At 45.2% G+C, this 25,669-nt stretch overlaps 8 protein-coding genes and 1 long non-coding RNA gene across 12 annotated transcripts; 4 read left to right on the top strand and 5 right to left on the bottom strand.

Moving 5' to 3' along the window:
* Positions 1-687: 687 nt before the first annotated feature.
* On the bottom strand, positions 688-9,259 carry LOC116184611 (uncharacterized). 4 transcript variants are annotated; one of them, XR_013340030.1, is made up of 5 exons: positions 9,161-9,259; positions 5,113-5,184; positions 3,433-3,570; positions 964-1,015; positions 688-839 (listed from the first exon to the last, which is right to left on the bottom strand). It is a non-coding gene; the product is annotated as an uncharacterized LOC116184611 (long non-coding RNA). The 4 variants fall into 4 exon arrangements; XR_013340031.1 differs by lacking the exons at positions 688-839; positions 964-1,015 and adding an exon at positions 8,669-8,744 and having other exon boundaries at positions 1,735-3,570; positions 9,161-9,231; XR_004149362.2 differs by lacking the exons at positions 688-839; positions 964-1,015 and having other exon boundaries at positions 1,735-3,570.
* A 948-nt stretch (positions 9,260-10,207) lies between these two features.
* Positions 10,208-10,905, bottom strand: LOC110483165 (histone H2A-IV). The gene has a single exon (XM_021552851.3). The coding sequence runs from the start codon at positions 10,814-10,816 to the stop codon at positions 10,427-10,429; it is 390 nt and encodes a 129-aa protein (XP_021408526.1). The 5' UTR covers positions 10,817-10,905; the 3' UTR covers positions 10,208-10,426.
* A 219-nt stretch (positions 10,906-11,124) lies between these two features.
* On the top strand, positions 11,125-11,643 carry LOC110483169 (histone H2B 8). Its single transcript, XM_021552854.3, has one exon. The coding sequence runs from the start codon at positions 11,180-11,182 to the stop codon at positions 11,558-11,560; it is 381 nt and encodes a 126-aa protein (XP_021408529.1). The 5' UTR covers positions 11,125-11,179; the 3' UTR covers positions 11,561-11,643.
* A 989-nt stretch (positions 11,644-12,632) lies between these two features.
* Positions 12,633-13,156, top strand: LOC110483064 (histone H3). Its single transcript, XM_077783587.1, has one exon. It carries the CDS (start codon positions 12,685-12,687, stop codon positions 13,093-13,095), a length of 411 nt encoding a protein of 136 aa, XP_077639713.1. The 5' UTR covers positions 12,633-12,684; the 3' UTR covers positions 13,096-13,156.
* Positions 13,157-18,733: 5,577 nt separating this feature from the next.
* On the top strand, positions 18,734-19,131 carry LOC144246329 (histone H4). Its single transcript, XM_077783585.1, has one exon. The coding sequence runs from the start codon at positions 18,761-18,763 to the stop codon at positions 19,070-19,072; it is 312 nt and encodes a 103-aa protein (XP_077639711.1). The 5' UTR covers positions 18,734-18,760; the 3' UTR covers positions 19,073-19,131.
* Positions 19,132-19,200: 69 nt separating this feature from the next.
* On the bottom strand, positions 19,201-19,801 carry LOC110483171 (histone H2B 7). Its single transcript, XM_021552856.3, has one exon. It carries the CDS (start codon positions 19,734-19,736, stop codon positions 19,356-19,358), a length of 381 nt encoding a protein of 126 aa, XP_021408531.1. The 5' UTR covers positions 19,737-19,801; the 3' UTR covers positions 19,201-19,355.
* Positions 19,802-20,133: 332 nt separating this feature from the next.
* On the bottom strand, positions 20,134-20,549 carry LOC144246330 (histone H4). Its single transcript, XM_077783586.1, has one exon. The coding sequence runs from the start codon at positions 20,506-20,508 to the stop codon at positions 20,197-20,199; it is 312 nt and encodes a 103-aa protein (XP_077639712.1). The 5' UTR covers positions 20,509-20,549; the 3' UTR covers positions 20,134-20,196.
* A 2,669-nt stretch (positions 20,550-23,218) lies between these two features.
* On the top strand, positions 23,219-24,044 carry LOC110483167 (histone H2B 1/2/3/4/6). Its single transcript, XM_021552853.3, has one exon. It carries the CDS (start codon positions 23,268-23,270, stop codon positions 23,646-23,648), a length of 381 nt encoding a protein of 126 aa, XP_021408528.1. The 5' UTR covers positions 23,219-23,267; the 3' UTR covers positions 23,649-24,044.
* A 780-nt stretch (positions 24,045-24,824) lies between these two features.
* On the bottom strand, positions 24,825-25,605 carry LOC110483161 (histone H1). Its single transcript, XM_021552845.3, has one exon. It carries the CDS (start codon positions 25,546-25,548, stop codon positions 24,892-24,894), a length of 657 nt encoding a protein of 218 aa, XP_021408520.2. The 5' UTR covers positions 25,549-25,605; the 3' UTR covers positions 24,825-24,891.
* Between the last annotated feature and the right edge of the window lie 64 nt (positions 25,606-25,669).

Below are 25,669 nucleotides of genomic sequence, written 5' to 3'. Positions count from 1 at the left end.
ACTTTTAAATTTACTATGAATGTATATTTCAGGTATTTTTACTTTATTCTGGAAGGATCACCAAATAATTGCTGTCCCATACAGTTGCTATATACTATCTTTCTTGGCAGGGGTTATCCTCTGGTTAATTATACCTGTGCAGTGCTCAGTTTTGGGAGATTTTTTCTGCCCAGGTATTTCTCAATTTCTTTGATCTTCCCCATCTTTTCCCTCTTTCCAATGGATGCCTACACTATGCAATGCTTCTTGAATGTGAAAAGGTTTTGCGTGGTAATTTTGCACATTTTTGCATTTGAGCCATCACTGCTGTGTTAGTTTTTTTTTATCCTTTTTCATCACCTTTTCTCAAAAGTTCTCTTTCTCTCTCTGTAGACCTTTTGTATGTGTTTTTTTTAATACAGGTTTTGCTTGGCCACCACCCTGATATGTATTTTCATGTGTAGATAGCTGGCCAGTGTTTACATCAGTTTATACCTATTAATATCAAGTTATGTGTTCTACAGGTATAAGAAATACATATTTATCTTTGCATATCAAGATTGATGATGTTCTTAGGACAGATGAAACTATTCCAGTTGTCATGGTCTAAGCCCAGCCAGCAACCAAAAGCCACGCAGGCAGTTGCTCACTCCTCCACCAATGGGACTGGGGAGAGAATCAAAAGGGTAAAAGCAAGAAAACTCCTGGTTTGAGATGAAGACAGTTTAATAGGGAGAGCAAAAGCTGCACTCACACACAAGAAAACCAAACCAAAACAAAGAATTAATTCAGCACTTCCCATGGACAGGCAGGTGTTCAGCCATCTCTGGGAGAACGAGGCCCAATCACTGTAATGCTTACTGGGGAAGATAAATGCCATCACTTCAAACGCTTTGCCCTTCCTCCTTCCTCCCCACAGCCTTATTTATATACTGAGCATCAAGTGCTCAGCTCTGGAACATCCCTTTGGTCAGCTGGGATTACCTGTCGTGGCTCTGTCTTCTTACAATCTCCCCGGCATCCCCAACTTCTTTCCCTGTTGTGGCAGCACGAAAAGCAGAAAAGGCTTTGGCTCTGTGTGAGCCCTGCTCAGCAACAACAGAAACATCACCTCATTATCAACCTGGTGCTCAGCACAAATTATAAACATAGCCCCTACACACATGCATACACTGTGAGGAAAATGCACTCCAACCCAGACAAAACCAACACATTTAGAATCACTGTCTGAACATTATTTATCATTACAGTTACTCAAGTAAATTAAACCCAAATATTTATATGCAGTCTTTCCCCTGCTGTCCACATTTATGGGCTATAACATAGATAGTACACAACAGAGAACTCAGTAAAACTATAGAACACATTCTTCCCTGCCTATTACTGCTCTTTGTATTTGATATCACATAGCTTTGCCTTGGCAGTGGTGAGTGTGGCATTCTTTTTTTATCAAAAAGTTGCAATGTCCTTTAGAATCCATTTTTTGATGATTTTTGGTTCACTAGATCTCTTTGTGTGGCACTTATTGTACAGTTAATATTTTTTCCATTAAACTTAGCCTTTGCTTACTTTTAAGTCATATTTTATTGATCTTCTCTATATTAGACCTCCCTAAATAATAAAGTTTTTATCATTATCCAGGGTCCATTACTATTTAAGTATTCTTAAGACAGACTTCTATGAAGAACTACAACAGGTGTCAGTGTAATTTGCTCCTAAGCAATATCTTAACCTCAAAGAATAAATACCACAGACTATATAGAATAAATTTTTATTATGGCAAAATTTACATAGAATCCTTGTAGATATGACAGCAGCATACAAATACATAGAATAGGATTAATGCATTACAGTGTGCTTGGGTTGAGGAAATATTCTATATTCAAGGTTGTCCATGTAATGCTTACACAAATTATCTTTTCCACACCATATAGCTTAATTTTCTTGGTTTTAATTTAGAATATTTTATTTGTGTGTTACTTTTCTAAACTTCTTACCAGCATCTGTGGGTATAAAGTAGCAGTGTGTATATTATTGAAGTATTAGAACACTTCTGAAGATAGACAAACCAAAAGGAAGAGCAAACAACCTGTTTACAGGAACTCAAACGTTTCAATGTTATGGAAAAGAAAAAAAGAGTTCTAAGCAATCTGAATTCTGAAATAACACTTCTTGTATATGACATCTTTTATTTAATGGCCAGTCAGTCTCATGTTTAATGTCCAGTGTTTATCCTTCACTCCTGGTGGTTCATCTACATGGATTATTTTTTTACTCAGAACCAACAGGTGAGTATATGGACTACAAATTTTTATCTGTCCATCCGTCCATCTTTTCCTGTTAATCAAGACAATAGGAGAAAAGCATGGGCAAAACCTTTTCCAGATGGGCAGCATTAGTTGGAAGAGCCTGAGCTACATCCCGTGATGTGGGCAGGCAGTCAGGGCACGCTGGAGTGCAGGAACAGGTTGGGGATGGCAGGAATGAGTGAGACAATGACTCCACTTCTTTGCTCACTCCAGGAGTGTCAGCAATTTAGCACTTCTCTTCCCCTCTGCATCTGCTTTCAATCTCTCAACCTGACGTTTCTCCCAACACTCCTGTCCATCCCAAAAGACAACCATACCCTTGAGGAGGCTGTTGAACTAATGTGATTTTCAAATTTGTTTTCTCTTTATTGATCTGCTTTTCTCTTCAGGAAAGCTGTTAGCTGAGTGGAAGGAGTTGCTGATGTCTCAGTGGACCTGCCAGCACATGTAGTTTCACATCCTTAGGAGAATTAATAAAAACTTAGAAAGTCTCTGTGGTATGTTTTTTAAATCAGCTAAAAGTGTCCTGATGGAAATACTGAAAATTGGAGATACAGATTTGGTTCATCTCCTAAAGCAAAAGCTCATGATAGTGCTACTTTATTTAGATGAAGTGTTTGTGAGGGAAAGGAATAATCTTTTTTTGCATCATCTTCCTAGGGAGATGAGCATCCCAGAGCACTAGCATATGAAATGTAGAAGCCCTGCTAAAAACAGAGATGGATTTTTGCCGAGAGTGATGAGCAACATGACTAGTTCTGTAATAACTTGTCTAATTACACTAGAAGAAAAAGAAAATATTTTTGAGAGTTAATTTTGCACAAGCAAAATTAAGGCTTTGTGCAGCCTACTGACATGGAGACTCCAAGCTGTCAATCCCTGCAAAGCCCGTGTCAGCATGGCCAGTGGTTATCCCCACGTAATAAAGGAGAATCACCCCTTTTACACCATAGTGTCTGCCTAAATTACTGCCAGACTCTCTGATGTTTGGTCAGTTTTGTCCTAATTTTCATTCTCATTCACTTGGACTAATCTGAGGAACCTGGGTCAGGGATTGAGTGTCCCAGTGGTGTTGTCTGTCTGCCCCAGGGCACAGCAGGATTTCTTCCTGGCTGTGCCTCAGTCTCCAGGCTAACACAGTTACCTGCAGTGTGTGCTCAGGCCAGAGCCAATATACTGAGAGTTGCACTCCTCCAGCTGGAAGCAGGACACCAGATGGATCATGGTAGCTCCTGTCCAGTCACAGTGGAGTCCATCTCTTGACAGAGCATTCAAAATTATGCTAAAATAAAATATATATGTAGTTTTTACCTATGGTGCTTACATATTACAAGGTAATAACATTTTTCACTCTTCTTCATTTTTCTATGTAAGTATAGTAACTAAATTTTGATCTTATTAACACTATCATTGTTAATAGAAGCATTGCTATCCATGCCTCTGTTCTGTATGAACTTCTTGTGCCTACAATGTCCTTTGGCAACTAGCAGTCTACAAACACACAAACTAATGGGAATTTCACTGCCTATAGACATGGACTTGGACTTCTGGATCGTAATAATTTGGGTGATCAAATGGCAAATCCAACTATCCTTTTGGTGAGGAACAAAATAAATCTTTGGTTTCCTGATATGCAACAGGGAACTTGCCATGACCTGTATAGCATTAATATCTTGGGCTCTCTAGGTGTTTTGGGTGTCATTAAATAATAATAGACGTCAGAATTTTAATTTATTACTTTTTTCAACCATAGTTTTCAATTTCACTGCCTGTCCTTCTCTTGTGCCGGATTCCTAACTGGCTCTTCAGAATGGTCTCACCATTTTCCATCTTTACTGCACCATCCAGTTTGATCCTAATAAAAAAATCTTCCTACATTTGAAGACTACAGATAAATAAAACAAATGTGTTCAGTGCTCAGAAACACTACAGTGAAAGTTACTTGAATGTCTAGAATCACCAGAAAAGGAAGAGAGAATAAAACAGGATTTTGTATCTTTGTACCATTGTAGCATTGCGTGAAATAGTTCCAGCACAGTGTGCACATTTCTGGCCTCTAAATGAATAAACTATTGCAAGAGGTAAAGAAATTTCTGAGAAAAGTGATAAAGCTGATTTAATGCTTAAAATGTCTTTTCTACTAACACCTTCAGAACAATGACCACTACTGACTGAAGATGTTCTTGCTTATCTTTACTACCGAGGAGGTCAGTGGTTAAATCTATCAAACTTTGTAGTCCAATATAATAATAAAATCAGTTACAACCAAAAGTTTACTGATATAGGAAATACTATCTAAATTCCATAGGCAGTTTTTTTTTAAAAATAAATAGATCCTTACTCTAAAAGCTTTTTTCAAATCAGAGAGAAGACAGAAAGATGATGTGTGGAAAGAAGAAATTGGTGCCACCTCTCTCCTCACAGAAACCAAATCTAAGCTACATAGCTGCTTGCACAAGCCCTAACACTGGTGGTAAATAGTTCATAAACTGATCCATTTAATTACATGCATATCCTGAGGATCAAGTTTGGTTTTTCCATAACATTAAAAAAAAAAAAAAACAAAAAAAAAAACCCATCACAAAATAAAATAAATCCCCTCCTCAAAAAATACCAGTCCCAAACAAAAAGCTGATGCCACTCTTCCTGCCCCCCCCAAACCTGGCCAAAACACAAAACCAAAACAACAAACAAAAAACCTACCCTTAAAAAACCTCCAAGTGCTTAACTACTTCTGTTCTTTTTATTTTTTTTTTTACCCTGGGCTTCCAATTTCTAGCATCCTGGTTTGTGCTGGTATTCTCATGATTCTCTCAGAACCTACTTGTGAGGCCATAGAGGAATCCCATGACAGGAGAAACCTGTAGCTTCTACAGGAAGAGGCCTTCTATTCTATCTGAAAAGAGAAAAGAAATATCAATTGTACACAGAGTGCAGAGAGGCCTGAAACAATCAATTTCTCAGAGATGTGATACAGAGATGCCACCTGGAGAGGAAAAAAGGTTTGTCTGCATTGGCCTCCTTACTATGGCAGGGTTGTTTCTTTACCTGCATCGAGTCTTCTAGGATGGAATGGACAAGGGGAGGGGAAGGATGCAATGTTCAGGGGCTCCTGATACAAGTATTTTATCGTGTAGGATGGCCCATTGCTCTCTCAGCTTTGAGGCCTGAAGAACCAAAGTAATATTTTCTAACAGAGCAAGCTGGAGCACCCCAACTGCTCCTTGGGCTTTTTGGTTTTGCGGTGGGTTTTTTAGGGTTATAAATAAACGGCAATCAAAAACCCACAAAGCAGCAGTTGGTAAAAGGAACACTTGAGGCATTCAAAACACAAGCTGGTTTCACCAGCAGCCAGAGCGGGATGCTGTCACTCATCTTGGCGCGGTCCAGCGCATTCATCGCCACTGACTGCGGGCTAAGGAAGGGAAAACGACTGGGGGCTGGTGGGAGGACGGGAAGCAGCGGCAGGGAAGGCGACCACAGGGAGATGGAAGGGAAGGGATAGGGGAGGGAGAGGGAGGAGGAGCAGGGAGGGAGGGAAGCTGCTTCCCGGACAGGATTGGTTGGAAATTGCTGCAGCCCAGGCGGGTGGCGCCTGCGGCCCCGCTCCCCGCCGGGCTGCCGAGCCGAGCCGAGCCGCGATTCGGGCTGGGGGGAGCGCCCCAGACCGATGGAGCCCCCCCTGCACCCACACGGCAATGGCAGGGACCTCACAGGAGGCCAAGACACGCGAGGGTTTAGCCGCGGTGCACGGCAATGCGCTTTCCCCTGGTTATCAGACGCACACAGCGTTGTTCGTGACCCGCACGCTGACGCCGTTTGCGGCTGCGGTGCTGCAGCTGCAGAAGCTGCAATCGGCTTCCAGCCGCACACAGACCTCCCGAGCGCCAGCATCAATGCCTTCAAAACTGTGTGCACGGAGAGCAGTCCATTTCTTACATGTTTACCGAAGTCCAAACTGATCTTGTACTATGTATTTTAGAGAAATAAACAGTAAATTATTCTTTAAGTACTTTTGGTGCCTAAGCAGGTCTGGGTTCAAGTGTTTAAGAAAAGTAAATGACTCATGGTTGTTATTCAAATTGTTCAGATAGAATAACACCAGATTTGTAAGATGCTCCAACTGTATTTTATTTTGGTACACTGTGTAAGACTGCAGAAAGATACTAAGGAAACTAAAAATTTGAGTGAAGGAATTTGAAAGTAATTTAATAAAAGAACTATAAAAGCTTAACCTTTGCATAGACTATGTGATGCAAATGTTCATTTAAGTTTTACAAGGAAGAGCCTGGAGCACTGTGGGAATAGCATTGGTATCAGGTAATTAATTAATTCCATTCACGTTTGGTCTGGGTAAACACTCTAGCTTGCCTACATTATTGATAAAATGTCTAGCCTAAAGTAAATTCTCATAAAAAAAAAAAGTTAAATGGCATCTTCCTCTAAGACTTTGGAAGACTGCTTACTACCAAGGGATTTGGAAGTGTATTCCTATCCTGTCCTCAATATCAGTCAAGGTCACTAGACAAAAATCAAACACAGACAGTCTTTTTATAAAACAAACAAAAAACTAAAAATAAAACCAGCAAAAACCAAACCAAAACAACACGAATAAGATTTTTGGAAGGAAATTATTAATCAAGGACTTTTTCTGTAAATATTCTTTTTAATGTCACTTTTTTTAAACTTTACTCTCAGCATCCTTTTGAATATTTCTGCAACTGAGCATAGTTTCATTGGGATTTTGATTTTTAAATATTGTCTTGCACATTATCTCTCCCTGCTTTATGGAAAAACAAAAAGCCATTGGGTAACTACAGGTTAAGTAACATTTACTTAGGAGCAAGGAATCAGAGAGATTACACTACATATGTTACAGTTAGTACTTTACAGCATAAGGATATATTTTGTGTGGACTTAAAATTCAAAAGTAAATCAGGGTCATATGATATTAAATGTTCATTTCATGACCAAAAGCATTTGTGATGCAGTGTTCTTAAATCTAAAGCCTTCCTCCTTTTTGAGAATTTAGATTGGCTGGATAGATGAAACTATATTTAGGAAGGAAAATTCCACATTTGCAATGAAATAAAATATTGTGCTTTCAAAAAACCACCACTTTTAATACCCATTTGTTCCATACTCAAAGAGGTAATATAATACATTTCTCTCTTTTATTTCCATATAAAAAAACTCATTTAACTGTGATATGCAGACACAAAATATGTTAATTTATAACAAGCAGTTACACGAGGTAGAACATATTGTCTTTCTACATTAATTGTGCATGACTGGTCAGGAGAAACACAGATATGCAATAATTGTACGAAAACATTCCAGGCATAATTTAGCTGACGAAAAAGAGGATTTAGTATACAGAACTCACCAAATCTCCTGTACTTACAAAAATATACTCAAACCCATCATGATAATCCTGTCAGTGGCATAGAGAATGCAATGATATTTTAAAATCTGTATATAAGGAAACTCAGGTCATTACATGACCTGTCTCAAGGAGGAAACATAGCTAGAAAATCGTGAACTTAATTGCAATATTGAGTTTAACGAGTTTCTAGCGAGAAACATTACAGAAAAACAAACCAAACACTTCAGACTAGATTACAATCTACCCATATCTTATTAGAAAACTCCTAAAATACGTGTTTTTCAAATGATTTTTAAAACATCATCGGCGGGGGAGGAGGGGCAGAATAAGGAAAAAAACCCCAACAAGACCAAAACAAGGAATTTCCAAGAGAAGCAGAACATAAATACTGAAGTGCCTGAGAAGGAAATATGAACATTACTCTTGAAAAGAAACGCTCCCTCCTCATACCGTGTTTTCAAGGGTAAAAATGAAACCCGGGAGGTCTCTGTTTCAGGATTTTCAAATGGCCCAATCAGAAACTTGTACAAATCAACTCCATTCTCCAGGCCCACATAATCTCTTCCTGCTTTACTAAATATACACCAGTGCAAGGTCATTTTGCCAAATATAGCAAAATTGAGATTATGAAACAAACAAACAAAAAAAAAATCCTGAGACAGATAAACCTAATCCAAGCCTCAAATTTCAGAATGGTTACTAATAAAGTCCTGCAGTGACTGCTATTTCAAAGTCCAGCTCTGAATGGTAGATGATTAATATCTAATGCAATTTCTTCCAGCAGAACAGAGATGATTTAAAAAAAGCAGAGGGAAAAAAAAAAAAAAACCAAAACAAAAGTCCTCTGCTGTTATTGGGAAATGAAAGGGAAAGCCAAAATAATAAACCTGGAAAAAACCCACCAAAAAACCAAAACAAAACGCCAAAAAAAAAAAAAAAAAAAAAAAAAGCAAAGGAAAACAACTCAACCTGAAATTGTTTAAGAATTATATACCGCTTAGAAACAGAGCCGCGATTCTTATCTTGTCTCCAAGCAAGATTTCAGCCGGGCACTCCCACGTTATCTCCCTCTGCTTGAAAAACATTTTCCATTAACACAACGCCCCAGTGACTCACCCCTCCGGCTCCCGAGGCAGAACACCGAAAAAAAAATAAAAAAGAAAAAAAAAAAAAGAAAAAAGAAAAAAAAAAAGGGGGGGGGGGGAATCACCAAAATCCAAAAAAGCAGAGTTTTCTTCGCCTCAGTTCCCGAGGGACGATTTAAAGAACAAAGAAAACACCTCCCCAGCCCTTGGACAGCCTCATTGGGAGGCTCCCGGCGCTGCATTCCTGCCTTCCCTTGGGGCGGCTTTCCGAATGAAACATTACTGAACGAAAAACAAACTAAAGCGTCATTTATCTACAGCTATTCTAACAAAGGAGAGGACGCGGTGTTCTTTACAGTGGGAACCAAAAAATCCCCCCAAAAAAAACCCCAAAAATTAACCTGTTCGGAGGAAAGAGGAGCGAGGAGCCGCCGCCGTCTCCCAGCAGCGCGGCCGCCTCGGGGCAGCAATGGCGGAGAAGCTCCTCCCTGCAATTCCCGATCCCTGGCGTATTACCGGGATTTATGAGCCCCTGACACCCCAAGAAGAGGCAGGCAGAGGCTGGCGGCTTCAAAGACCACAACTTTCACATCGCCAAGGCCGTGCCCTCCTTCTCGGGGTGCAAGGGGCTCCCGCAGTCAAGCAGGCCCTGGCAGTCGTAGCAACCAAGGGCCCCAAAAAAGACAACTAAGGCTACCAAATCAAAAAAAGTGGTACTGAAGAGCTCAGCGAAGCCAAAGGCAGCAGTATCCAGGAAATCATGATTTATAAGTAAAGGAAACTTTTGCAGAAAAACGCCAAGAGCACTTTTAAGTACCACTTATGCTGCCAGAATGAAGGAGAAAGAATTAAAGCATCAGTTCAAGCCCAGACTAGTACATCATGACTCCCTTCCTGTGTTTGTGACTTTCATTAGGACTTCTACACGAACTGACACTCCAGCCAATTCTGCAGCTGTCCTCACCATCTCCCCTCACTTAATTCAGAACACCTGATGCTACCTTTTGGAACCCCTCCTGGACTGCGCCCCAGGGAAGTACTTACAGTTATCCTCCTATTGCCTAAAAGCTCGAAGTAGCAAACAAGAAAAAAAGAGAGCTACAGAAAGCAGAAAAGCGCACACACTTCGCAGAAGGTACTCGAATGCCTCCTCCAGCCCCAGCGCAGGGACAGGCGCGGCTCGCAGGCAGGGGAGGGGCCGCAGCCCCCGCGGTTTGAAAGCCGCGCGTTCCGGCCGGATTGGCCGGCGGCGGCCCCGAGCCCGCCCCGTCCTTCCTCCCCTGGGGCAGCGGCGCCTCACCCCGCGGAATCCGCCGGGAGGGAGGCAGCAAGCACAGACTTGCAGAATCCACATGGCTTCTTAAACTACACAGAGGTGACTGATTTAATCAGTCGCAGCCGCTACCTTTTATTGATTTTTTTTTTTTAAAAGGGAAACCAACGCCTGCTTACATAAGTACTTTTACTTCTAGGATAAAGAGGGGAGCAAGCTACAGATCAGCAAGGCAAAGCTAAAGATACACAACATTTTAGATGCCACCCCGAAAAATTTCAAGTTTCCCGGTGTATTAATATAACATGTATTCCTAGAGTCAAGCGTTCCTGCTCTTTCTAGGAAGATGTGGGTGGCTCTGAAAAGAGCCTTTGGGTTGTTTGCCAGATGAGATTTACTTGGCTTTAGCCTTGTGGCTGTCGGTCTTCTTGGGCAGCAGCACGGCCTGGATGTTGGGCAGCACGCCGCCCTGCGCGATCGTCACCTTGCCCAGCAGCTTGTTGAGCTCCTCGTCGTTGCGGATGGCGAGCTGCAGGTGGCGGGGGATGATGCGCGTCTTCTTGTTGTCGCGGGCCGCGTTGCCCGCCAGCTCCAGGATCTCGGCCGTCAGGTACTCCAGCACGGCCGCCAGGTACACGGGCGCGCCGGCGCCCACGCGCTCCGCGTAGTTGCCCTTGCGCAGCAGCCGGTGCACGCGGCCCACGGGGAACTGCAGCCCGGCCCGCGACGAGCGCGACTTGGCCTTGGCGCGCGCCTTGCCGCCCTGCTTCCCGCGCCCGGACATGGCTCAAATCTCAGGAAAATAGAGCCGAGTACGCGAAAAAGCTGCGCAAAAGCAGAAAAAGACGCTAGGAAAACGAGTAAATGCACTGTGAGCTTAAACGCTGCCTTTTTATACCTTCCTTCGGAGGTTCACTTGGACTTCTAATTGGTGGAGAGAGGGATTGTGAATTTGTCCAATAGGAATGCAGATGGGAGAGTCGACCAATGGAAGATGCACTGGATTTTACGTCACGGACTCTAGCGGTCCAATGGACAAAGACAGCGTTGAGTCATCTCATTTGCATACCGCCCCTATAAATAAGGGGAGCTCTGCTTTTGTATCTACGTCGTTCCTGCGGTAGCCAGGTGTAGACAAACTCGTAAAATGCCGGAACCAGCGAAATCCGCTCCTGCTCCCAAGAAGGGCTCCAAGAAAGCTGTCACCAAGACTCAAAAGAAAGGGGATAAGAAACGTAGAAAGACTAGAAAAGAGAGCTACTCCATCTACGTGTACAAGGTGCTGAAGCAGGTGCACCCCGACACGGGCATCTCGTCCAAGGCCATGGGCATCATGAACTCCTTCGTCAACGACATCTTCGAGCGCATCGCGGGCGAGGCGTCGCGCCTGGCGCACTACAACAAGCGCTCCACCATCACCTCGCGGGAGATCCAGACGGCCGTGCGCCTGCTGCTGCCCGGCGAGCTGGCCAAGCACGCCGTGTCCGAGGGCACCAAGGCTGTCACCAAGTACACCAGCTCCAAGTAAGGAGTTTCGGATCGTCACTTTTAACCCAAAGGCTCTTTTAAGAGCCACCCATATATTCAGTAAAAGAGTCGATCACTATTTTATTTCGGTGAGTGGTGTTTATACCTGGAAATGTTTTAGTCCCTGGGTTAGAACGTGCTGTTGAAACATTAGAGAGAAAGAGTATCCCGAATCTAGTCTGTCCTGTTCTTGTCAGTCCTGCAGGTCTATAAAAGCCTGTTAAGTACCTGAAGTGTTTTAAAGCTATTAAAGATTTATTTATTCGTTTCAGAGAATTTATTAGGTCTAGTCATTCACAATGACAGTTTGTTTTCCCTTTTAAATATTAGATGTCATTCTAGAGTGACTTGGCCAAAATCCAAAGTGGCTTGTTTACCCGGGAAAGTAGGGATCAGTCTGTAATAGAAAGACGATATTTAATGAAAACTACAGCGCTAGACGCTAGATGCACTATGGTATAGAGAACAACATAATTTTATTACTCCTAGAGATTTCATAGAGTAATAGTGTACTTTATTAATGTCTCCGACGGATTGGAACCGCGGCAGAATTAAGAAATCCTTAAGTGACAACACAATAGGAAATTACAAGTAAATATAAATATAAGAGACTCAATTGAAATAAATAAAAAAAAAAGGCCAATTAAAAAATAGCAAATACGAGCGCTTTAACGAACCTCAGGTAGCTTAGGATGCGGAGAAAAGGCTGTATTTGGGTAAAAGCCTTTCACAAGGGAATAAAATCCTGGCTGTCCCTGGCAGAGGCCGCGAAAAAAACACTGCAGATATAGTGAAAACTCCGCGTCTGCCGGTGGGCTGCAGCTATGAGAGCGCTGCGGGCTGTGGCCAGTCCCGCTCGGCAGAGCGGCGCTGAGGGATAAGAGAAAAGGGAGCGCGGCTGCTCCGGTGGAGAGGAGAGGGGGAGGGCGGGGGCGGCTCCCGCCCGCTCCCTTCCCCCGATCGGCTCCGCCGCGCGGGAGTTTCAAACGATGCTCCTTGTCCAATGGCAGCCTGCGTCCCTTCGCGCTGGCCAATCACAGCGCTCTCCTGGCGATAAATAGCGGTCCCTGCGGCCCCCTTCCCGCTCAGTGTCCTCGGTTGGGCAGCGCGGGGTGTTCTGCGGCGATGGCGCGCACGAAGCAGACGGCGCGGAAGTCGACGGGCGGCAAGGCGCCCCGCAAGCAGCTGGCCACCAAGGCTGCCCGCAAGAGCGCGCCGGCCACGGGCGGCGTCAAGAAGCCGCACCGCTACCGGCCCGGCACGGTGGCGCTGCGCGAGATCCGGCGCTACCAGAAGTCCACGGAGCTGCTGATCCGCAAGCTGCCCTTCCAGCGCCTGGTGCGCGAGATCGCGCAGGACTTCAAGACCGACCTGCGCTTCCAGAGCTCGGCCGTCATGGCGCTGCAGGAGGCCAGCGAGGCCTACCTGGTGGGGCTCTTCGAGGACACCAACCTGTGCGCCATCCACGCCAAGCGCGTCACCATCATGCCCAAGGACATCCAGCTGGCCCGCCGCATCCGCGGTGAGCGCGCGTAAGCTTTTGGCAGAAAGAAATTTCAGACCACCGAAAACCCAAAGGCTCTTTTAAGAGCCACCACAACGTCACTAAGGAGCTGTAAATTCCTAGTTATGCCTAAGGAATGTGTTTTGGGTGGTTTATAGCCAAGAAGATCTTGCACGTAAAGTAAGTACAAAGCAATGAATGAATCATGTTTCGAAGGAATTAAATCCTGAGTTTTGCCAAACTGTCGTACTGTTAATTTTTAAAAGTGATTTTGCTAAAGTTTTCGTTTAGGGCTATAAACTGCTTTCTACATGTTTTTTTCACAGGTCATTTTTTGGTACGTGGGAAACAGTCTAAGTGTTCTGAAAGAGTAGATACCCGTTTAAAAATGAGTAGGTTATATCTTTTGGCATATGTTTTAAAACAATTTGTTCGACGTGTTCGAATTTGTAAAGGAAGAAACTTATAGAATCCTGCTCTCACGATTGGAGAAATTAACTGCATTCTAAATGCCTCCTGTGTATTGTAAATGTGCTGCCTTTATGTCCCTCATTTAACCTCATCGTTTTTCAGTTTATTGCTTTATTATACCAGCAGCAATATTGTATCTTTCACTCCCCCCCCCTTTTTTATTTTATTTTATTTTATTTTATTTTTATTTTTGTGAGGGCCTGTGCGTCTCACTTTCTGTCTGAAAGCGCAAAATCTCCTTTCCCGCCTTCCCTGGAAGGGCTTTCCATCAGTATTTTCCTGGTCGTGAGCGACGTCCCGCGGGCATGTTCAGCCCATTTCAAGCCCTGCTAGTTTTTCCCGGGTTAAATGCATTTCTAAAAGTGGTGGAGTAGTGGGTGAAATATAAGGTGGAGGCAAGGATGTTTTCTGACTCCTTTTCCTAAACCTTGTGCTCCTTGCTGGTGTCTTGTCTAGGACAACAGGTGTGACATATTTAATGGATAGAGATTTTAGGTTGCATTAATCTTCTCTGTTGTTATTGAGGCTCCCAAAAAGATGTGTTGAAGTTACCACAGACGAAGTGTTTTCCAAGAAGTGTTTGTGCTTGAAAACTTAATCTATAATCATTTCTAAATGGAGGCTCTTCTCTATTCGTCGTGTTCAGTGATTTTTATGAACCTACCTAGAAAACTGATTTCTCCCTGACTGTAAATTCAGTCAGATACCCCCCCCCCCCCGCCCTCAGTAAATAGATCTGCAGTTGCCTGAAAAATGTACATTTCTAAAATTCTTTCCGACTTTACGGCACCTTTGTATATATTTATACTACAGGTAGTTTTACGTAATTTGAGGAGCCTGCTGTTCCATTGAATTATTGGAAATATTGTCCCTTTGGTTTCCTACCAATGAGTACCCGTGGTTTTAGAACAGCCTTCATTTAAGCAGGAAATCAGGAGCCACTGAGAAATGCTTAGAGGAAATATATCTCCTTGAAAGCCTAAGATTGTAAGGCTCAGCTTAGTCTTAACTGCTGATAAACTTCATTTTAAGAGTATTTCTTTCTGTGTCAGAAACTTGGACTCTGCAGCAAAATCTGACCAATCAAGTGCCTCGACACCATTTTCTTTCCCCTGTTTTTCTCACTTTCAGCCATTTTCTGTTTCTGAACCTCGGAGGGTTAAAAGGGAGGGGGGGCAGGCATCGGGAATAGTGCTTTGGGAATTAAGAAGTCTCTGCTTTAGTTAATTTATGCCCCCAGATTTGTTCATTGACATACGACTTGTGTTTTTCCAAACAGATTTTTTTTTTTCTTGTTATAGATTACCACCGGGACTGCAGAAACGAGTTTTAGTGAAAGCTAACTAATTTCATTTTACTGAGATGGCTAAAGATATGTTTACCTGGACCTGTTTGTATATGCTTATAAGAAAAAAAATAAATCAAGTAAAATAGCTTTTTCTAACAGTTTATTTAGAATAATTTGTTATTTTTGTTGATATCTTATATAAGCCATTGGGCAGAGTAATTACATTTCAGCAAACAGTAACATCAGAATTATGGGGTGTTTTGGCTGTTTTTTTTTTTTTTATGTTCAATAAGCAAATTATATTTGAGCAGTGAAACAGGAAAACAGGTTTTATTTGTCTCAATCTCTTGTCACTTTTCATCTAGTCTTTTGAAAACCTCAAACTGTTGAACTAAATTAAGTATTATTTGAATTCTTTCAGAGAGAGTTGCATACTCGAATAGTAAAAAAATACTTAATTCATCAGCTGAGAAAGAAAAATGTGCAATGATTTTTTTTTTTTCAGGGCTCATATGAACTCTAAATTATAATGCCTAAGTCTGAAGTAGTTTTGGTGTGTAATACACATCAAATGGGTGGCATGTAGACACAGGTGACATAGTGCAAGATTCCCTATGTCCAAGTGAGAATAAAAGTGGAGGTTCCTCTGGTGCCAGCAATGTTCAGCTGCATTTCTTCGCTTTTTGCAGGGGAGTCTGAGATAAAAGAATGCTGCTAAAGGAAAGCTGGATGTGAGCAAGACCTCTGTGTTGAGCAGCTGAGGATTGGCTTGAGAGTTGCTGTTGGCAATCAAGGTGTTTTGCAGGTGATTTTAGATGCTCCACAAGATATTTGGCTAGGACTGTTCCTGGCCCTTTAGCCATCCTCCATGAATGAACTGGCTCAAATCAAAATCATAGCCTGGAAGAATGTTCTTTTCATCCCAAAGGGTAAAATAGAGCATAGCTACTGATGTTCTGCTGAAATCCTTCATTTCATCCAAATACATAAAAGGTCTGATGACAGCATCTTTCTAGAACAAAAATATTTGAATCAGTCCTACTTGATAGCTATTAGTTTCTGAAAAAATCGTAACAGTTTTATATCCATATAAAAGCAAGTTTCTCATCTGAGTTAACTATTGTAGTGTATTTGTCTTTTATTAGTTCTCAGGTTACAGCCTGAGTTGGGTGGATCTGTAGAGTGACCACTACACCAAAAATTAGCCTTCAGTCCCCACAGGCCACCAAGCACTCAACTCCCAAGCTCATCAGTTGCTTCTGATCAGTTGTTTGTGTTGTTTGTTTAGTTGGTTTTTGTGTTTTTGTGTTTTGGGGTATTTTTTTTGTTTTTTGGTTTTGTTTTTTTTTAATCTGACATTATCTCAATTCTTGGAGCTGTTTCCTTGGTCCTTCCTTATATTTTTCATTGTATTTTGGGTACATTAACAGCATTAGCTTTTAACAAAACCTTTTCTTTTGGTCAGCTCTTGTGGCCTAATGCTCCAACCACTCCAACCACTCCAACCACTAATGCTAAACTACTTAATACATCATGAGAATATGCAGAATACAGTTAATAAAAATTTATGAGAAAATTTATGTTTGTTGCTGAAATTGAATGTTTATTTTCTTTACTTGTGCCAGTTTTGATCTTCCCATCAGTTGTCCCAGGCAGACTCATCTGACAGGCTGCTGTTTTGGTCTTAGGAAAAAGAAACATGTTTGGAAAAAATTGACATCACTACATGGATATGGCATAGTCCACCTCCAGAAGAAATGTATTTAAGAGTCTAAGAGTGATGAATATGCAGACACCAAAGAAAAATGGAGGGGTTTCCAACATCTTTTGCTCCTATGCTCCTTTGGTATTCCCTGTGTAGGCCAATATAACACAGAAATATTTCCAGAACAACAGTGTCCCCTCATCTCTGCATCCAATGCTTGAAAACTGTAACAGAGTTTGCAGCATTTCCAGGCCAGTCCTGGCTGTTTTTTGTGGTTGTTTAGGCAGATGCATGCAGAGTTTGAGTTCACCTTAGAGCAGCAGCATCAGTACGGCCTACACAGATATAAAATGAAAAGTGAGTTCAATGCTGATTACGTGCTGTGAGGACTGAATTACAATTGTTGTGTGTGTGTGTATGCATGTGTACATGCAGTCATTATACATTTTCAAAGATCTGTAACTGGGATCTTTTTAAATGGGAAGAATTCTTAAGAAAGTTCTTAACCTCCTTATAAAATTCATTTAGTTTAATGGCCCTGAAATGCATGGCTGCAAGACTAAATTATAGAGGTATTTTATAATACACAGTATTTTGCAAGAACCTATATATGTTGTATTTTAAGAACATTTTCAAGTAATAAAACTTTTTGTCCTCATGAGTTTAGGGGGTGGGGTTGGTTTTTTTTTTGTTTTTTTTTTTTTTTTAAACACATTCTTTGTAATGCTTAAGGGTTACTTTTTATCCTCAATGTAACTAAAAGTACAATATGAAGTTCCAACAAATTTGCCCAACTGTCCCAGGATAAATTCAGAACTCAACTACACAGGAGAGACACCCTCACCCCTGTCCTCAGAAATGTAAAGCAGAGCTCCCAGAGCCTCCCCGAGATCCTCTATGAGCCTCTGCCAGAATTCTACTCCTCTTTCTCTTGGATATCTTTTCACAGCTGTTTCATTTTTCCATAAATGCTAATGTTTTTTAATTGTGGAAATGAGTTTAATCTCAAATTAATTTAATATTATCTGTGTCAAGAAGGAAAAATGTTTACTGGATTTATGCAATACTGGTTTATGCAATTCTGCCTTAATCCGGTAAACTTTTAGTGGTACTGGAACATTGATCTGTATTTTAGTGTTGACTTTAAAAATGTGTAGCATTTCTATTTTAAATGACACATGTTTAGCAAGGAAATAACCAAAACATTAACACGAGAAACTGGAAATAATCTTTCATTTACATTACAGTGCGGTACAAAAACAGGTTTCTTACTTCCCTAGTAGGCAGCATTCCCAGAAAATGTCATTGCAAGCAGTGGCTTCTTAAGGTCTCTTCTTTTAGAATTCACTATGCTCTCAGCTTTCCTAGAAATGCTCAAAAATACACTAGATGGGTGAAGGTATGACAGACAAGATGTACATGTTAGCACATGTGTGCACTTGTGTTTCCAGGGGAACAAACACAGCCCAGTAAAACAAACATAGGGCACAGAACTCTTCATGCTTTAATTCTCACTAAGGAAATTCGGCATTACACTAAAAAAAGGGAAAAAGGAAAAATCCTCCAGTCAGGACATGGCTTGAGTGCTTCCTTCCCCTCTTATTTTAAACAAAAATAACAGAAAGAAGTTGTACGTCGCAGAAGACGAGGTTGGCAGAGATTATATAAATTCTGCCGAGGAAAGTGTCTATGCAGGCAAATGCTAATAACTGAAAAATTAATAAGGAAGACTTGAAGCGTCCAAAGCAAAAGCAGATGCCGGGATGAGCGGGCAGAGAGCAGCGGAGAGGCGGGGCGGGAGCGCAAGGCGAGGGCCCGCATTGGTAGGATTTTGCCGCAGACCCGCGGGCAGCGGGGAAGGAAGGTGAAGGGAGTGTCGGAGGAGGGTGCCGCAATCCCTGCTCCTGCCGGACACTCAGAGCTCCTGGGGAACTGTCACCGCGCAGAGGGCACGGCCGGGGTGGGACGGGACGGGAGAGCAGCGAAGGGAAGGGCGCGCTGAGAACGGCGGGCCCCGCTCGGGAGGGGCGGGACACGGCTGGGAAAGCGCCGCGGCCGCGGGAAGCGAGAGCGGAGCCGCGCGGGGACCGGGGAGGACGACGGGCACGGCAGGCGGGGCCGGGAAGGTGACCCCGCCCCTTGCTGCAGTCCTCAACCAGGTCGGCTCCCGGGCAATAAAAGGACGCCGAGGGCGGGCGGTGGTGTGTGGGGAGTTGCTGTCGAGCTTGGCAGCATGTCTGGCCGGGGCAAGGGCGGCAAGGGGCTCGGCAAGGGCGGCGCCAAGCGCCACCGCAAGGTGCTGCGCGACAACATCCAGGGCATCACCAAGCCGGCCATCCGCCGCCTGGCTCGGCGCGGCGGCGTCAAGCGCATCTCGGGGCTCATCTACGAGGAGACGCGCGGTGTGCTCAAGGTCTTCCTGGAGAACGTGATCCGCGACGCCGTCACCTACACGGAGCACGCCAAGAGGAAGACGGTCACGGCCATGGACGTGGTCTACGCCCTTAAGCGCCAGGGTCGCACCCTCTACGGCTTTGGCGGCTAAGCCTAAAATAGTTAAATTAATACTGTCAGGAACACAAAGGCTCTTTTCAGAGCCACACACAGATTTCACAAACAGAGCTTGTAATTACTCAAGTTAGTAATGCAAAGGAAAAAAAAGAACTACTAGAGTTGGGTAATAATTTTTCGTACTTTCAACTATATTTGTACTTGCATTAGTATTACAGCCCCATGACAAAACCCACATCGTATTTGCAATCACAGCTCTTATTAGGAACGTGTGGTGGCTCTTAAAAGAGCCGTTTGGTTTATAACTCCCTGTCCTTTTACTTGGAGCTGGTGTACTTGGTGACAGCCTTGGTGCCCTCGGACACAGCGTGCTTGGCCAGCTCGCCGGGCAGCAGCAGGCGCACGGCCGTCTGGATCTCCCGCGAGGTGATGGTGGAGCGCTTGTTGTAGTGCGCCAGGCGCGACGCCTCGCCCGCGATGCGCTCGAAGATGTCGTTGACGAAGGAGTTCATGATGCTCATGGCCTTGGACGAGATGCCCGTGTCGGGGTGCACCTGCTTCAGCACCTTGTACACGTAGATGGAGTAGCTCTCTTTCCTTGCCCTCTTGCGCTTCTTGTCCCCTTTCTTCTGCGTCTTGGTCACCGCCTTCTTGGAACCTTTCTTTGGTGCCGGAGCAGACTTCGCCGGCTCAGGCATCTTCAAGGTTTTCTTTCAGGATCTTCACTGTGGCACGGCAACATCGAAAATGGCGCCTGCCCCCCCTATTTATAATGGCGTTATGCAAATTAGAGGATTGTAATTGTTCCATTCCTATTGGAGTAAAAAGCACCAACGTAATTTCAGGCACTTCCGTCCTGTAACCGCCAGAGCTCAGGCAATGCATTTGCACAACCCCAGTTGCAATTCGGGTCCTGAATTTAAGAAAAAAAAATTAGCGCGTGATGCAAACTGCACTGGGTGGACATTTACTAGTGCATTTACCGTCACTAATTTGAGCCCTGTAGATCTTTGTCGTTTAGGAAATATTTACATTTTCTAGAAATCTCAATAACATGGATGCACAAATTAGTAATCAACAGCTCTTCTCATGAGATTTGTAGGTGGCTCTGAAAAGAGCCTTTGTGTTCCTGACAGTATTAATTTAACTATTATAAGCTTAGCCGCCAAAGCCGTAGAGGGTGCGACCCTGGCGCTTAAGGGCGTAGACCACGTCCATGGCCGTGACCGTCTTCCTCTTGGCGTGCTCCGTGTAGGTGACGGCGTCGCGGATCACGTTCTCCAGGAAGACCTTGAGCACACCGCGCGTCTCCTCGTAGATGAGCCCCGAGATGCGCTTGACGCCGCCGCGCCGAGCCAGGCGGCGGATGGCCGGCTTGGTGATGCCCTGGATGTTGTCGCGCAGCACCTTGCGGTGGCGCTTGGCGCCGCCCTTGCCGAGCCCCTTGCCGCCCTTACCCCGGCCAGACATGACTCGGCGTTTACACTCCGAACACCGTGCGCCGAAATAACTCCCGCGCCCCTCTATATGGGCGGCGGTCCGACCTGGTTGAGGACTGCGCCGGGGCCGGGCGGGGCGGGCTCTTCGCGCGCCCTTCCCCCGCGGGCCGGGTCTTTGGCGCCATCGCTCCGCCGGAGCCGCGCCCGGCTCGGGCCGGCCCCGCCCCGGAGGCCGAACCCGACTCGGCCCGGGAGCGGATCCGGCCGGGTCCCGCCGTGCCCGCCGCGCTCGGCCCGGCTGCCGGCCCCGGTAGGGAGCCGGGCCCCGCCGGCCGCGGGGCTGCAGCAAAGCCCGGCCAGTGGCGGCGGCGGGGCCGGCAGAGCCGCGTCCCTCCCGCGCTGCACCGGCCCGCGCCCTGCACCGCCGCCATCGAGCTGCGCCCCAACCAAGGGCCCGGCCGGGCCGGGGAGAGAGAGTGGGCGCCGCTGTCCCGCTTCTACGGTAAATGCACATTTTTCTACCGAGAGCTCTGAAACGGGAGTAATGTGCTACTCTTCTGTTTGTTTGTTTTATTCTCTGTGAGGGTGACTCTTTAAATTTTCACCATGGGGGAATTCTTTTGTGTGTCCCATATCCTTGACTTAATGATCACATAGCTTTGTTTTGTTTATGGGACTGATGTGTTAATGAAGTAGCTGATTTATGTCTCTTGCTGCTATACCTATGACAAAAGCCTATAGCACTTCATGTGCTTTTAAATAGTGGCATGTGTTGGCCATTTTCATGGTCTCACTCTTTACTGATAGCTATTGAACTATTCCTTTCATGGTTGGGGTGATTTTTAATTTAATATTACTTTTTGAACACAAACCAGTGGTTTTTATTTACTGTTGTTCTACAGCTGCACTCATTTTAACGTGTTCCATCATCTTAACCACCTTTATTAGTTTTCAATGTCCATATCTTTGGGACATATCTTTCCAGCCCTTCTTTATTATTTTCTTTCACCTTGGTCTTTCTTACTACACTTATTTTTTGCTGTTGAAATGTTAAACATATATTTAATGTTTCTCCAGAGAGTTATAGGGTCTTCAGATGATAACAACATTCAACAATTTACAAAACTAGAGAACTTGCAGCTACAGGTGACAAAGTACAGAGCAAATCATACAATTATGCCTAAAATTTCAGTCTCAACAACTAAAATATCTACAATAGCTACCCACAGCCTAGAAACCCAGCTTCTCAAATGTGATTCTAAGGTTCATCATGCACTTTAAAAATTTTCCCAAATAATCCCAACCACAAGACAGATGTTTCTCACCATCAGTAAATTTGTCATTTTCCCTATTGCTATGTGCTGTCTCCTCTTGATGGACAAGTCGTTCTTTAACTTTTCCTGAGACTTCTTGCTCCTTTTCTCTGTATTCCCCGTAGAAAATTACACCACACTAAAATAAAGTTACATTCAGAAATTAATCTAAATCTCCAACATATATATGCCTGTTCTGGATGAGAGGCAACAGGGCTGCAGATAGAGGGCAGGTATTAAAAAAGAGCAGCAGGATAACCATTGTAGCATTAAGCTGCTCTTTTCAACACTGCTTTGCCTCCACAGTTTAGGAGACAAGTACAGCAAAAGCACTTTCAAGCAATCCTTACTCACTGGGAAGGAAAAATATCCCACTCTTTCCTTGTTTGCTTCCCTTCAGACACTACTATTTTACATACAGGCTGGAGATTTTTGTGGATCTGTGTTTCTGCTCAGCACAGTAAAAAGGAAAAAAGAGCAGCAGCAAGACCAGGTTGCTAAGATCTCTTTTTTCACTTGTTCCAGATAGGTGACCTGAGCCTATACAAGAAATCTTTCTCCTCTGATACCAGATAAGTCCAGTCTTTGGATAGTCCTTAAGATTTCCAAAAGGAAATAGCATCAATCATGTTTTCTTCTTGAACAATGAAGTCATATTAACAATAAAACAGCTAGATTTTCTGGTTCATTATAATTTCAAACTACAAAATAAAATCTACATCAAATTTTTAGGATTACCATGATTTTTGACTTAGACATATACTTCCAAAATTTCTTCCTTCTGAGAAGAAATCAAATCATTTCATGTTACAAATTAAATCACAGCTTCCATCTAATTGAAGTTGATGAAAAATAAACTACGCTCTATGGGCCAAAAGGATTAGTTCTAAACCCAATTAGCAGTGTTTGTATTCCAGACTCCATATCTTTCTCGTTTGCACCTTTTTCCCTTTTACATTTATCTTGTGACTGTTACAAATTCAGACTATTCTATGAAGCATCCAGGTATGCTCCTTCTCATAGGAAAAAAAAAAAAAAAAGGAAATAGGAGGACTAGCAGAACCACTCGCAAGTTTTTGTTTCTGGTTTTGTTGGTTTGGGGTTTTTTTCCTTAGAAATGCCCTTAACTAGGTTTTGCTGCTCCGAAGCCTGCTGCGGGGCACACGCGAGCCGGGCGCTCCGCGGTGACCCCGGGCCGGGAGAGGCCGCGCCGCAGCGGAGCTTCGGCACCGGAGGCTGGGATTGAAAGAGCTCATTCTGATTGGCTGATGGCATTCGGAAATCAACCAATCCTAGCGTGATGTTTGGAAAGAACCAATAGCAAAGCACTTCGTTGTGAGGATGACGTCACTACGCCATTTGTCCAATGGAAGCGCTGATTTCTGATACCGGAGATTTGCATAAGGGCCCTATAAATATGGGAGTAATCGCATTATTCGGCACTTCGCTGTGACTGAGCAGTCAGGAAGTTGCAGCGATGCCTGAGCCGGCCAAGTCCGCCCCCGCGCCCAAGAAGGGCTCCAAGAAGGCGGTGACCAAGACGCAGAAGAAGGGCGACAAGAAGCGCAAGAAGAGCCGCAAGGAGAGCTACTCCATCTACGTGTACAAGGTGCTGAAGCAGGTGCACCCCGACACGGGCATCTCGTCCAAGGCCATGGGCATCATGAACTCCTTCGTCAACGACATCTTCGAGCGCATCGCGGGCGAGGCGTCGCGCCTGGCGCACTACAACAAGCGCTCCACCATCACCTCGCGGGAGATCCAGACGGCCGTGCGCCTGCTGCTGCCCGGCGAGCTGGCCAAGCACGCCGTGTCCGAGGGCACCAAGGCTGTCACCAAGTACACCAGCTCCAAGTAGGGCGTCTCGGACCGTCACTTTTAACCCAAAGGCTCTTTTAAGAGCCACCAAATTTTTCAATAAAAGGGCTGAATCAGTTCTATTAGTGGGGAGGTACGTAAATACTTAACATCTGCACGTTAATTAGTAGATGACGTGGTCCTCTAGCAAGCTTAAATGAATGTACTAAATTTCTTAATTACCTTGTCTATGTGCGGTATATCAACTTGGTTGTTAAAAACCTCTAATCCGCTTCGGTCTCAAAAGGGGCTTGAAAGCAGCAACAGCTTTTCCAATTCAAAGTCCCATGCTAAAGGTGAAATTGTGAAAATTTTCTAAGGGTTAAATGACTTACCAAATTTACTGGCATTTACTTTCAGTGCACTATAGCAGTAAAATAAAGGTTTCATCTCGGTCGCTTTTGTGGCAGGTTTGTATAGTTTTAGTAAGACAAGATTTTCTCAACGACGGGGTTTCGGGTTTAAAATACCCAATATCCCAGATTTCTGTAGGGGATAAATGCCGAAAAAAGGGGGTGATCAGTGATTTACAATGTAAGGTTCATTGGAGCCGGGAAGAATCGGAGAGTGGAGCCGCAGCCCTTGCTGCCCCGTCGCGCCGCTGCGGCAGCGGAGCTCCGCTGCAGCTGCCGCCGGACAGGGCCGTGGCACGGCCCGCACGTTTCCCCATCCCTACTCCATTCCTCTCTCCGCTTCCCCCATTCCCTCCCCGGCTCGAAGGCCGTGAGACGGGAGGGAGTGGCGATCCGCGGTGCCGCGCGTCACCGACCGGGCAGCGCTGGGGCACGGCCGCGGGGGGGTCACCGCCGCGGGGCGGGGCCGGCGGGGCGGGGCGAGGCCAATCGCGGCCCAACGCGGCTCTTTTAAACTCCCCCGGGCACCGGAGCAAAGGGCGCTCGCCGCGGCGCGGGGCCGCCGACACCGCCTCCTTTCGCTCGGGGCTGCGCCGGGCAATGAGCAGGGGGCGGGGCGGGCACAGCTCTTATCGCAGGCCTCCCAAATTGCACCCAGGACACACTTCCCTTTAAAGGCAGCCCCAATCTCCCATGCAGGCGTTACCGAACGCACTCGTACCCAAAATCTGAGCTTTATTAACGCCGTGAAAGCTCCCTCCGAAATCTGTGATTTGGATTTGCTGGTGCATGACCAAAGTGTTTCAGCTCTTTTTGAGAGTAAGTGGGTGGCTCTTAAAAGAGCCTTTGGGTTTATTAAAATGAGTAGACTCTCAATTACTCTCAGTCACCTTACTTCTTTTTTGGCGCCGCCTTCTTTGCCTTGGCCGCTTTGGGTTTGGCTGCCTTGGGCTTGGCCGCTTTGGGCTTCACCGCCTTTGCCTTAGCCGGGCTCTTCGCTGCCTTCTTGGGGCGGCCGGCCTTTGCGGCTTTCTTGGGGCTCTTGGCCGCTTTTTTGGCCGCTGCAGCCGCCGGCTTCTTCGCCTTCTTGGGGCTCTTCTTCACTGCCGCCGCTTTCTTGGGCTTCTTGGCAGCGCTGGCGGGCTTCTTAGCCGCCGGCTTCTTGGGCTTGGCAGCCGGCTTCTTTTTAGTTGCTTTTTCTTTTGTCTCCCCCGGCTTCTTGTTCAGCTTGAAAGAGCCGGAGGCGCCGGTGCCCTTGGTCTGCACCAGGGTGCCCTTGCTGACGAGGCTCTTGAGCCCCAGCTTGATGCGGCTGTTGTTCTTCTCCACATCGTAGCCGCCGGCGGCCAGCGCCTTCTTGAGCGCGGCGAGGGAGAGCCCCTTGCGCTCCTTGGAGGCGGACACGGCCTTGGTGATCAGCTCGGTGACGCTGGGCCCTGCGGGCTTGCGGGCTTTGGAGCCGCTCGCCGCCTTCTTCGGCTTCTTGGCGGCGGCCTTGGCGGCGGGAGCAGAGACAGCGGGAGCGGCAACAGGCGCGGTCTCCGACATCGTGCCGGCCTTCGTCCACGAACCAGGGGAAGCACTGGGCCTGGAGCAAGTCGGCGGCCTCCTATTTATAGAGCGGAGCCGCGCGCTGATTGGTGCGTTGCAGAGCCCGCCCCGCTGCACG

The sequence above is a fragment of the Lonchura striata genome, chromosome 5 (assembly GCF_046129695.1).
Source record: "Lonchura striata isolate bLonStr1 chromosome 5, bLonStr1.mat, whole genome shotgun sequence".
Lineage (NCBI taxonomy): Eukaryota > Metazoa > Chordata > Aves > Passeriformes > Estrildidae > Lonchura > Lonchura striata.
The sequence above is the reverse complement of the archived record's forward strand: the minus strand, read 5'-3'. Positions and strand labels throughout refer to the sequence as shown.